Below are 12,000 nucleotides of genomic sequence, written 5' to 3'. Positions count from 1 at the left end.
ACCCAGACTTCCCTCTCCCCAGCCTCTTCATCCAGCTCTTCAGGGGGAATCATGAGGCGTTCTGAGGCCACCTGAGAGGCATAGTTTCTTCAGTGTGTCCTGGGTCATCTTTGGGGTCTCTTTCCGGGGGGATGTGGCTCAGGATGGTTTCCGGAAGGCATCCAAATCAGATGTCCCAGCCACCTCATCTTGCTCCTCTCAATGCGCAGGAGGAGCAGCTCTACTCTGAGACCCTCCCGGATGACCGAGCTTGTCACCCTATCTCTCAGGGAGAGGCCAGACACCCTACAGTGGAAACTCATTTTGGCTGCTTGGATCCAGGATTTTGTTTGGATCCAGGATTTTGTTCTTTCGGTCATGACCCACAGCTTGTGACCATAGGTGAGGGTAGGAACGTAGATTGACTGGTGAACTGAGAGCTTTGTCTTGCGACTTGGTTCTTTCTTTACCACAATGGACCAATACAACTTTTGCATCATTGTAGACGTGGCACTGATCTGCCTGTGGATCTCCCACTCCATTCTTCCCTCACTCATGAACAAGACCCCAAGATACTTGAACTCCTTCACTGAGGGCTAATCCAAACATCCACAACCTGGAGAGGGCTTGCACCCTTTTCTGACTGAGGACCATGCTCTCAGATTTGAGACCCACCTGGTTTACACTCGGCTGCAAACCGCTCCAGTGAGAGTTGGAGATCACAGATTGATGAAGCCAACAGAACCACATGTTCTGTAAAAGCAGAGATGCAATATTGAGGCCACCAAAACAGAGCCCCTCTACACATCAGCTGTGCCTTGAGATTCTGTCCATAAAAGTTATGAAGAGAATCAGTGACAAAGGGCAGCCATGGTGGTGTCCAACTCTTACCGGAAAAGAGTCTGACTTACTGTCGGAAATGCGGATGTCATAAGCCAGCGGTACGAGGGCAGAACGAAATGCAGGACTCCACTTAAGAGTGGTTTTTATTCCAGAAGGAGGTCAAATACGGAAAGGCTGTCCAAAACAGGTGGGAACACAAAAACGTGCACAACGTCCAATGATCTATGAGGCAAACTAAGAAACATGGACAAGACGTGCTCAAACTAAGGAGGCATAGGCTCGATCTGACAAAGGATTGCTCTACACTAGACTTGCTAACTTACGCACAGAAGTGGAGTATTCTAGGATGCAGTAAAGCATAAGTAACAAGCTGGCAAAAGTCCAAGACACATTCACCACTTAAGTGCCTGGTCAATTCGTGTCCAACATGCAATACAGCTGTGTGACAGCTGTCAGAGTTGGCAGTCCAAAACAGGTGGAAGCACAAAAACATTAGGTAACAGGAAAGATCGAAAAATGTCCACAAGTTCCGATGGCTATGAGCCAAACTAAGATACATGGACAAGACGTGGTCAAACTTAAGAGGCACAGACTCGCTGCGACAAAGGATTGCTCTACAGTAAACTTGCAAACTTACGCACAGTACCGGGAGTATCCCAAGATGCAGTAATGCATACGTAATGAACTGGCCAATGTCAATGACACATTCACCACTTAAGTGCCTGGTCAATTAGTGTCCTACATGCAACACAGCTATGTGACAGCTGTCAGAGGTGGCACTGCCCAGGACAGTGGCAAGGCCATGCCCCTCACAGGAAGCACCTGACACCGGCCGTACAGGGACCAAACAGCCCAAACCGAGAGCTCGGTACAATATACCGCCAAATGAACCTCTGCAGGACTCTCTGAGAGACACAGTCGAATGACATCTCCAAGTCCACAAAACACATGTAGACTGGTTGTGCGAACTCCTATGCACCCCCAAGGATACTGCTGAGGGTGTAGAGTCAGTCCACTTTTCCACAGCCAGGACTAAAACCATATTGCTCCTCATGAATTGAGATTCGACGGAACCTCCTCTCCAGCATCCCTAAATAGACCTTACCAGAGAGGCTGCGGAGTGTGGTCACCCTGTAGTTGGAACACACCCTCGAGTCCCTCTTCTTAAAAAAGGGGGGACCATCAGTCCAGTCTGCCAATCCTGAGGGACTGTCCCCCATGTCCACGCGATGTTGCAGAGGAGTGTCAACCAAGACAGCCCCACAACAGAAGAAATAACATTTGATTTGAAAGATTTTATTCATTTCATTTGGACTTGTAATGACAGGCATTTCAAAAACCAGGTGCCGCAGTAGGCACAGTGACTTGATTTTGCAGAGCCCGGACCCAGAAGAATGAGAGAGATCCATTTCCAATTATTGCTCTTCTACTGGTCAGATCAGAAGCCATTTGCAGCAATGTCAAAGAAAGGAAAAGTCGACAGTGAGTGCAGGGTGTTTGAGAAAGAATGGACACCAAAATACTTTTTTACTGAAGTTTTTACTAAGGTTGTATATCTTTTTTGCCAAGAAACCATTGCAGTTTTAAAAGAATACAACATTAGTCGTCACTTTTCCACCAAACACGCTAATTAGGCCAGCAACGTTTCAACATAAGAACATGGTAGCTAGTTTGTAGGCTCAGCAAAACACATTTATTCGAACATCTTCCATCCAAGAAGCAATCACAAAGATGTTATTTACTGGCAAAAGGCAGTAAGCCTTCCTCCGAAGGGTAGATACGTTTTTTAAAGAGTGCATGGTAGAGTGTCAAGTAGAGTAGCGAGTATTTTATGACAATGTATGATTTTTTAACAATTTATTTGTGTAATACAGCTGCAAGTAAGTATTTGAACACCGGAGAAAACAATGTTAATATTTGGTACAGTAGCATTTGTTTGCAATTACAGAGGTCAAACGTTTCCTGTAGTTGTTCACCAGGTTTGCACACACTGCAGAGGAATGTTGGCCCACTCCTCCACACAGAACTTCTCTAGATCAGACAGGTTTTTGGGCTGTTGCTGAGAAACACGGAGTTTTAGCTCCCTCCAAAGATTTTCTTTTGGGTTTAGGTCTGGAGACTGGCTAGGCCATCCCAGAACCTTGATATGCTTCTTACGGAGCCATTCCTTGGTTTTCCTGGCTGCCTGCTTCAGGTCATTGTCATGTTGAAAGACCCAGCCACAACCAATCTTCAATGCTCTGACTGAGAGAAAGAGGTTATTTCCCAAAATCTCACAATACATGGCTGCGGTCATCCTCTCCTGAATACATTGCAGTCGTCCTGTCCCATGTGCAGAAAAACACCCCCAAAGCATGATCCTACCACCCCCACGCTTCACAGGAGGGATGGTGTTCATCTTTCTCCAAACACGGTTCGTGGAATTATGACTAAAAAGTTCCATTTTGGTCTCATCTGACCACAAAACTTTCTCCCATGACTCCTCTGTATCATCCAAACGATCATTGGCAAACTTAAGACGGGCCTTGACATGTGCTGATTTAAGAAGGGGAACCTTCCGTGCCATGCATGATTTCAAACCATGACGTCTTAGTGTAGTACCAACAGCCACCTTGGAATCAGTGGCCACGGCTCTTTTCAGGTCATTGACCAAGTCCTGTCGTGTAGTCATGGTCTGATTCCTCATATTTCTAAGGTTCATTGAGACCCCATGAGGCGATATCTTGCATGGTGCTCCACTCCGATTGTGATTGACCGTCATGTTAACTTCTTCCATTTTTTAATGATAGCTCCAACAGTGGACCTTTTTTCACCAAGCTGCTTGGCAATTTCTCCGTAGCCCTTTCCAGCCGTGTGGAGTTGTAAAATTTTGTCTCTGGTGTCTTTGGAAATCTCTTTGGTCTTGGCTTTGTTCCAGTTTGAGTCTTACTGATTGTATGGGGTGGACAGACGTCTTTATGCAGCTAACGACCTGACACAGGTGCATCTGATTCAGGATAATACATGTAGTGGAGGTAGACTTTTAAAGGTGGACTAACAGGTCTTTGACGATCAGAATTCTAGCTGACAGAAAGGTGTTCAAATACTTATTTGCAGCTGGATCACAAATAAATTGTTAAAAAATCATACATTGTGATTTCTGGATTTTTCTGGATTATATCTCTCACAGTGGACATACACCAACAATCAAAATTTCAGACCCCTCCATGATTTCTAAATATATCAGGGTGTTCAAATACTCATTTTCCTCACTGTAAGACCAGGCAGCATAAATAAACACCTTTTTGTTGTTGTTGTTATTGATTGCAATGTTCCTATACGATCACTTGTTCTTCTTCCTCTTTGCCTTTCGTCTTTTCCCATTGGGGGTTGCCACAGCGTGTCATCTTTTTCCTTCTAAGCCTTCCTCGTGCATCTTCCTCTCGAACACCCACTGTCCTCATGTCCTCTCGTACAACATCCATCAACCTTTTCTATTATCTTCCTCCCACTCTTTTCCCTGGCAGCTCCATCCTCAGCACCCTTCTACCAATATACTCACTCTCTTGCCTCTGAACATGTCCAAACCATCTAAGTCTGCTCTCTCTAACCTTGTCTCCAAAACATCCAACTTTGGCTGTCCCTCTAATGAGCTCATTTCTAATCCTATCCAATCTGTTCACTCCAAGCGAGAACCTCAGCATCTTTATTTCTGCTACCTCCAGTGATTCCTGTTGTTTCTTCAGTGCCACCGTCTCTAATCCATACATCATGGCCGGCCTCACCACTGTTTTATAAACTTTGCCCTTCATCCTAGTGGAGACTCTTCTTTCATTTAGAACATCAGACACCTTCCGCCAACTGTTCCATCCCGCTTGGACCCGTTTCTTCACTTCCTTACCACACTCACCATTGCTCTGTATTGTTGACCCCAAGTATTTGAAGTCATCCACCCTCGCTATCTTTTCTCCCTGGAGCTTCACTCTTCCTCATCCGCCGCTCAAATGCATGCAGATATATTTTGCTTTACTTCGGCTAATCTTCATTCCTCTCCTTTCCAGTGCGTTCCTCCATCTTTTTAATTGTTCCTCTGCCTGCTCGCTGCTTTCACTGCAGATCACAATATCATCTGTGAACATCATAGTCCAAGGGGATTCCATTCTAACCTCATCTGTGAGCCTATCCAGTACTCCCGCAAACAGGAAGGGGCTCAGCACGGATCCCTGATGCAGTCCCACCTCCCCCTTAAATTCTTCTGACACACCTACGGCACATCTCACCGCTGTTTTGCTGTTTTGCCCTCATACATATCCTGTACTATTCTAACATATTTCTCCGCCACACCAGACTTGCGCATGCAGTACCACAGTTCCTCTCTTGGTACTCTGTAATAGGCTTTCTCTTGGTCTACAAAGACACAATGTAGCTCCTTCTGACCTTCTCTGTACTTTTCCACGAGCATCGTCAAGGCAAATAATGCATCTGTAGTATGGTTTCTTGGCATGAAACCATACTGTTGCTCACACATACTTCTGTTCTGAGTCTAGCCTCCACTACCCTTTCCCATAATTTCATTGTGTGGCTCATCTTTATTCCTCTGTAGTTTCCACAGCTCTGAACATCGGATGTGTTCTTAAAAATGGGGACTTGCACACTTTTCCTACAATTACAATAAGTACTAAATAAATAAATGTAATTTATAGGAATACAATTTTTGATTAACACTACGTTCCATTCCAATACTGTATTTGTATGCTGGTAAAGTTGGTGGGAGGGTAACGTTTCTTTTTTTCTTGTTCTACTTGAGAACCAATGTAATATGAACCAGAGTGAGGCCCTGCATAGAGTAAAATAAAACTTTGGCACGTCGAGCAAAGATTGTCGATTAGCTCATATTTCGAAAACACTCTACATTTTGTCTTCTTGTATTGTGCTTTCATGAAAGTGTGGGAACAGAAAGTGACGAGCCATAAATCAGTGACTGTGACCGCGCCTAGCACTCAGCTATTGGTTGCATGCTGCCTCACGTGACTATGTCGGCTCTGGGCAATTTCAGTCGCCGCTGTCACAAAGCTCAGAAGCAAGGCAAGGCGTATAGTCGCACGGGTCGCTGGAAGAGTGCGTGAGCAAGTCGTAGAAATAGCGGCAATTCAAAGTAATTGTTTATTTCTCCAAGTTAGAGACTTTCGTGTGACAATTTGGCTTGTGCGCGCCACCCCGGTATTGGGTTTGGGAGTTATGGATAAGAAAAACGCCGTGGCCGAATCCACTTTCACAGCCCTCAACTCATCCGTGTTTTGTTGAGCTCTGTTTTCCACTCTGGTTTGACTTCAACGCACGAGGAAAACCTTTGGCTCCACAAGGTAACACGTAGTTTCCTTTTCTTTCTTATTTTCTTTCTTTCATTTCCTGAACTTGTACGTTCTCCTCGGAAACGAGGAGCACCGAAAACAACTCTGTAAGAACAGAGAGAAACTCTTGAACTCGAATTCGTTCCGTTTGAACGCTGGCACTCTTCCAAAGGTCCCATTTGGTGACTTTCTGGCTTTCACTCTCTCCTAAAAGAAATTACACGACCGTGGACATCTCATATGGACATCAGTGCATAGTTGGCGAAAGTTACCGGTTGGTAATGTTCAGGTATCCCACAGCTATTTTGCGTGACGCATTTATAGAAAATATAACTCTAAGTGATCTATCACCTCTATAATTGAGAATCAGTTATTGATGCATTTTTATCAAACTGTACGCTTGGCCTTAAACTTAGATACATTAAACACACTGTAGCCTAGCAGTGTAAATAATATGGCCAGCAGGACACACCAACCCGCTAGGGTGTACAGTCTGACCCGCCGGATGAATTTAAAAGTGAAAAAAATACTCAAGACAATGTGGTGATGGGAAGCAAGGATAACTTTTAAGAATTATTGTACTCTTGTAGAACAAAGAAAGTAATGATTCCTAAATCTTCATACAAACTGAAGCAAAACTTTGCTCCAGAAATTTGAAATTGATTGGTAAATTAAAAAAGTCATTAAGCATAAATATTTTCATAATATTCTCGTTTTGTTTTCAATTTAAAAAGGGAAAATATGATCTATTATTGTGTTAAGTGTCCTATGATTCTAGGGGTCTTGCCCCTTTGACATCAAATCAGGCTGTATGTGGCCTTTGACCTCCAATGAGTTCACTCCCAGCCCTACTGTCATCCATAATGGTCCATTATTACACTGGTTTATGTCCTACACTTTTCTTGCTTTCAATTCAAATGTCCTGCATGTCCAGGAGCCACTGCTGGCCCATATCAGTATGGTGAACAGCCAAGTACCAGGCTTTGCGCCGGCCCCGAGGTCATGTGCAGGATGTGGGGGGAAGATCGCTGACCGTTTCCTGCTCTTCTCCATGGAGCGTTATTGGCACACTCGCTGCCTCAAGTGCTCCTGCTGCCAAGCCCAGCTGGGTGACATTGGCTCCACCTGCTACAGCAAAGGGGGCATGATTCTGTGTCGCAGTGACTACATCAGGTGAGGTCTTATGTGATGAGGGAAAAGGAAGTAAGTGCCTTTAGCAGATGGACACTCTTTCAAATGTGCTTTAAAAAAATTGCAGACTGTTTGGGCACAGTGGTGCGTGCAGTTCCTGTGGCCAGTCCATCCCAGCCAATGAGATGGTGATGAGGGCACAAGGAAACGTTTACCACCTCAAGGTAAGTCCCCAGGTGCCACTTATTTGACAGAAACATCAGAGGTATTTTTCCCCACCCAATGGTCAAAGATTCAAAGACAGACACACAAAAGATGTTGTTCAGTTTTGCTTACTATCAGAAATACTAGGATTTTGGAACAAACAAAATTGTACTTAAATGTTTAATGTTGTCTGTGATTGGCTGGTGACCCGTTCCGGGTGTACCCAACCTCTCGCCCAGAATGAGCTGGGACAGGCTCCAGCATGTCCGCAACCCGTGTGAGGATAAGCGCTATGGAAAATGGATGGATGGATGGATGTTTGTTGCATGCCACACTCAAATCTATTTATTTATTTATTTTAAATATTGCAGTTACAGGTGTGATGCTGGCTAGGGTACACAACGCTGGTGGTGATGGCCCTCATTGAAAAAACGTTAGTTGTACGGGCAACATTTTTGCTCTAGCTTTTGAACTGAATATCGCGGCATTTATATTTATTTTTTTAATTTTGCCTTCGTCATTATTGTGCGCTCAACCTTGTATCACAAAATAATATAAAACACATTGTCGTAGATGGGGCTATCAATGAACTCAATATGATGTTTCTGTGTTGGTTTGATTTATTTCCTGGCCCAACATGTAGTTTTTCTGTGGCAGTGTTTCAGCTGTGCCACGTGCAGGAACAGACTGATGCCCGGAGATCGCTTCCATTACATGAACGGTACCATTTTCTGTGAGCATGACAGACCTGGTGCTGCCCTGCTCAATAGCCACCTGCCACAGTTTCAGAGTAACTCAGTACTGACAGATCAGAAGGTAAATCCATTTTCACGATACAGAGCTTTGAAATGATCCCAAAAGACACAAGCAGTGTATGTTTGTTTTGTTGGAATAGCATGTTTAGAAGTGATTTCGTATGCCAATGCAGTATATTTGAGTAGTCAAATGGAAAAGTGTTTGTATAAAATATGACATCAAAGTCCAGTATTCAAGGTGACGGTACTTTAAAATGAGAAGTGAACATAGTTGTCAATGTCTCAGGTCATAAGAGTTGCACACAAATAATTGCTACACTGATACAATAAAAAAATTGCCTTGAAGTGTCTAAATGATCTTGAGCTCAGTCTTTAAAGAATCTCATCACATTACCGTTGTTCCTTCCCAACATATTGTGTCATTGCTACCTATAATAGAAGAATACTAAATCAGTATGCATAAATCCAATTCACCAATACAAATTTACACAAAGTGGAAAAGTAAGCAAAGTAAATTCATTTATAAAGCGTACACAAGGAATTAAAAGGATTTGAATGCAAAGAAATAGATTTAAAACAGGGGAGAAAACAAAAATTGTGTGTGTATACTGTATATCCATTAAAGTACAATTAAAAATAGCATTTTAGTGCAAGAAATATCATTAAAAGTGGAATTACTCTAAAAAGCATGAGAAAATGAAAAGTTTTCAACCTGGATTTAAAAACATTCACACTTGGGGCTGACGTCACCTCTGTTGGCCACTTTTTCGATTTCCATGCAGCACAATAGCTAAATCCTGCTTCACCATGTTTGCTTTGGACTCTGCACTCCACTATTTGACCTGAGTCTGTCGATCTCAGAGCTCGACTGGATTTGTATTCCATTAGCATTTTTTTCATGTATTCTTGACTTAAAAAATGTAGTTATTTGTAGACCAGTAGCAAAACTTTAAAATCAATTCTAATGCTGACTGGAAGCCAGTGTAAGGACTTTAGAATTGGAATAATATGGCCTGAGCTCGGCGGCACGGTGGCGCAGCTGTTGAACGTTGGCTTCCTAGTTCTGAAGTAAAGGGTTTAAATGCCAAGCCGTCTGTGTGGAGTTTGCATGTTCGCCCCATGCCTGCGTGGCTTTTCTCTGGGCACTCTGGTTTCCTACCACATCTCAAAAACGTGCATTAATTGGGGACTCTAAATTGCTCCTAGGTTTGATTGTGAGTGCGACCTATTGTCCGTCTCCATGTGCCCTGCGATTGGCTGGAACCAGTTCAGGGTGTACCCAGTCACCTCCCCGATGATAGCTGGGATAGGCACCGGTACTCCTGCAACCCTTGTGAGGATAAGTGTCTCAGAAAATGAATGGATGGATGGATCCTCTGATCTTTGTTCCAGTCAGAACCCAAACTGCAGCTGTTTAATGGCTCTTTTTTGGGAGTCCAGTCAGAAGACCATTATAGTAGTCAAGTCTACTTTTGAGATACAAGCATTTAATGAGCTTTTCCTGGTCTATTTGACACGTACAAGCAGCTATATCTGTTTGAGGCCTTTTTGTTTTCATGCATTCAGAAATGTAGAAGAAGAAAATAGTCCTTAAATACATGTTCTTCCATCAAGAAATCTTTATTACTCCCTGTGAAATAACCAAACATTGATATTAGTTGTAGTGTCTGTACATATGACCCATCTTTCCACCAACAATCCAAAGGCAGAATTGCAACCATCATCACTGTGGTATATGTTTGGAATGTGGCAGCACAAGGTACCCTCGAGCCAACTTTACTTTACAACTACAGCACACATGAACATGAACATGAACATGAACATGAATGCGATTTTGTTGAAAAAGTTCCACATTAATCAGGTGATCTGTTTTCCTCTAATTTATTCTCTACTTACATTATTTGTCTACTTTCACCCAACTAAGCTCTTTGTTCCGCTGATTTATGAAACATAATTTAATGTAAGTGTAATGAAGGCCATGTTGTCCTCGTGAACTGATAGTTGAGATGTTTCCTGGGCTTTGTGACAATCTCTTTTCAAATTACAGTGGCCCCCCCAAGATATTTGCAGTTTGGGATTTGCTTTCAGTCGTTTAAAATGTTTCTCCAGATTTTTTTTTTTCTAAATTTTCTTTGGGAGGTGTGGGGGGAGGGTTTGGCACAACCTCCCAAAAACTTTTTGGGGATTTAAAAAAAAAAACAAAAAAACTTTTTTTTCCCGATGGAATCAATTATACGCTGTCTACCCCCCCATACACCTCGAATATCAGGGGACCACAGTACTGCATGAATAAGATTCTTGTGCTGTCTTTGCAGGTGTGCTGAGTGGAATGTGTGCCGAACCTTTAATTCTTCCCCCCTGCCACTCTTGCTATTGCTGTGAGTTCTGTTCACCATCAACGCATCCCTTCCAGCTCTTTTGCAGAGAAATCCTGTCCCATTGTCATCTCACAATTTATGTTGTGTGCTGCTAGGGATTTTGGGCCCTGTTTATAAAATAAAAAAAAAAAAAAAAAACACACACACACACACTTCAAGGCCCTACCAAAATGGCACATTGAAAATACCATTTTCTAAGGAACTGATCAGCCATGTGGCCTCCTCACTTTTCTGCTTTATGTTGCCCCTGGTGTTCAGTATAAAGTGGCAGATGCTTACATTCTGTGTGGACTGCTGTAGCAGAGACTCCTCTGGACTCTGGAGTAAGCCAGAAGATAACAATTGTCATCAATTTGAGGATGAAGTGAAGGATGCTTGAATGAGAGTTTAATGGACTGCTGTAATATGAATGTCAACATCTTGTGCCGAGTGGAGTTATTTTCCCCATGTGTCAGTGTTTTGAGTGAACTCTGATCAGTCTTTTATACTGTCTATCTCAGATCTTGTACTCCAAGTTTGGAATTATAAAATTCGATGGGTGTCAGGCAAAAAGTGTATACAGTATTTCAGTCCTGAGAAATCCATGCATTCCCCCAAAACTGCTGTTTCAAAATAAATGCTACCAATGTTTAAAGCAGTACTGAAAAGAGGAGGTTTTTTATTTTTTTTGGTCAATGCCTTCAATTTTCATCATGAATTGTATTCTTCATCAGGTTCCTGGTTTATGTGTTAAAGCAAATAATTATTTTATTGAGAAAAATCCAATTAAAATGATTTTCTTGTATTAGTTGGCAGCACAGGAGTTGTTCTGTATTTCCTGGTGCCTAGTGTGGTGGCTGTAGTGGTCTCTCTCACTCCTATTCGCGCTGTATGGTTAAAACATGGCTGATTACCCTGGGGAATGGAATTAGGGGGCTTGAGCTCTGACCATTTACAGAAGCAATTAAACATGATCCCTGAGTATCTGTACTGCTGGAGCTCCTCGGAGGCTGAACTTGGGGCACATCCTGTGGCTGACTGTCTGCTGCTAATAAAGCCCAATCTGAAATCAGTCTAATTAAAAGGGAGTGGTCGCTTCTAGGTTGAGGGATTTTTTTTTTTAAGAAATGCACATATTTACTCTTTATCATGTTGCATTGTGCCCGCTGTATGATGCTGTTGTGCGTGATTGTTTGCAAGAATATATCTCCTCAGCTAAGTTTCAAAGTCAAGAACTTGCAGCTAAATCTTGCTGTATTATTTCAGGTGGCCTGCATTAGTAAATCACAGGCATCTACTTCGTATTCTTCTGGACCAAAATTTCAAGTTGTCTTCAGTTTTAATAATGTAAGAAATGTAATGTGTTTTGAAATAGGTTACGGTGACACAGGCAGGTAAATG

At 42.8% G+C, this 12,000-nt stretch overlaps 1 protein-coding gene across 1 annotated transcript; it reads left to right on the top strand.

Moving 5' to 3' along the window:
- The first annotated feature begins 5,802 nt into the window (after window positions 1-5,802).
- On the top strand, window positions 5,803-11,654 carry LOC133499343 (LIM domain transcription factor LMO4-B-like). Its single transcript, XM_061817267.1, has 5 exons — window positions 5,803-6,164; window positions 7,087-7,325; window positions 7,411-7,507; window positions 8,145-8,303; window positions 10,558-11,654. The coding sequence occupies exons 2-5, from the start codon at window positions 7,111-7,113 to the stop codon at window positions 10,564-10,566; spliced, it is 480 nt and encodes a 159-aa protein (XP_061673251.1). The 5' UTR covers window positions 5,803-6,164; window positions 7,087-7,110; the 3' UTR covers window positions 10,567-11,654.
- The last annotated feature ends 346 nt before the right edge of the window (window positions 11,655-12,000 follow it).

This window comes from Syngnathoides biaculeatus, chromosome 4 (assembly GCF_019802595.1).
Source record: "Syngnathoides biaculeatus isolate LvHL_M chromosome 4, ASM1980259v1, whole genome shotgun sequence".
Lineage (NCBI taxonomy): Eukaryota > Metazoa > Chordata > Actinopteri > Syngnathiformes > Syngnathidae > Syngnathoides > Syngnathoides biaculeatus.
Note: the sequence above shows the minus strand (reverse complement) of the source record. Positions and strands in the feature narration are given on the sequence as shown.

Bases quoted from the DNA above. Each gene is read 5' to 3' on its own strand.
- LOC133499343 (XM_061817267.1), top strand. From the start codon at position 7,111: ATGGTGAACAGCCAAGTACCAGGCTTTGCGCCGGCCCCGAGGTCATGT. The intron at 7,326-7,410 runs GTGAGGTCTTAT...AAAAAATTGCAG, and splicing joins TGTCGCAGTGACTACATCAG to ACTGTTTGGGCACAGTGGTG. The intron at 7,508-8,144 runs GTAAGTCCCCAG...TTTCTGTGGCAG, and splicing joins GAAACGTTTACCACCTCAAG to TGTTTCAGCTGTGCCACGTG.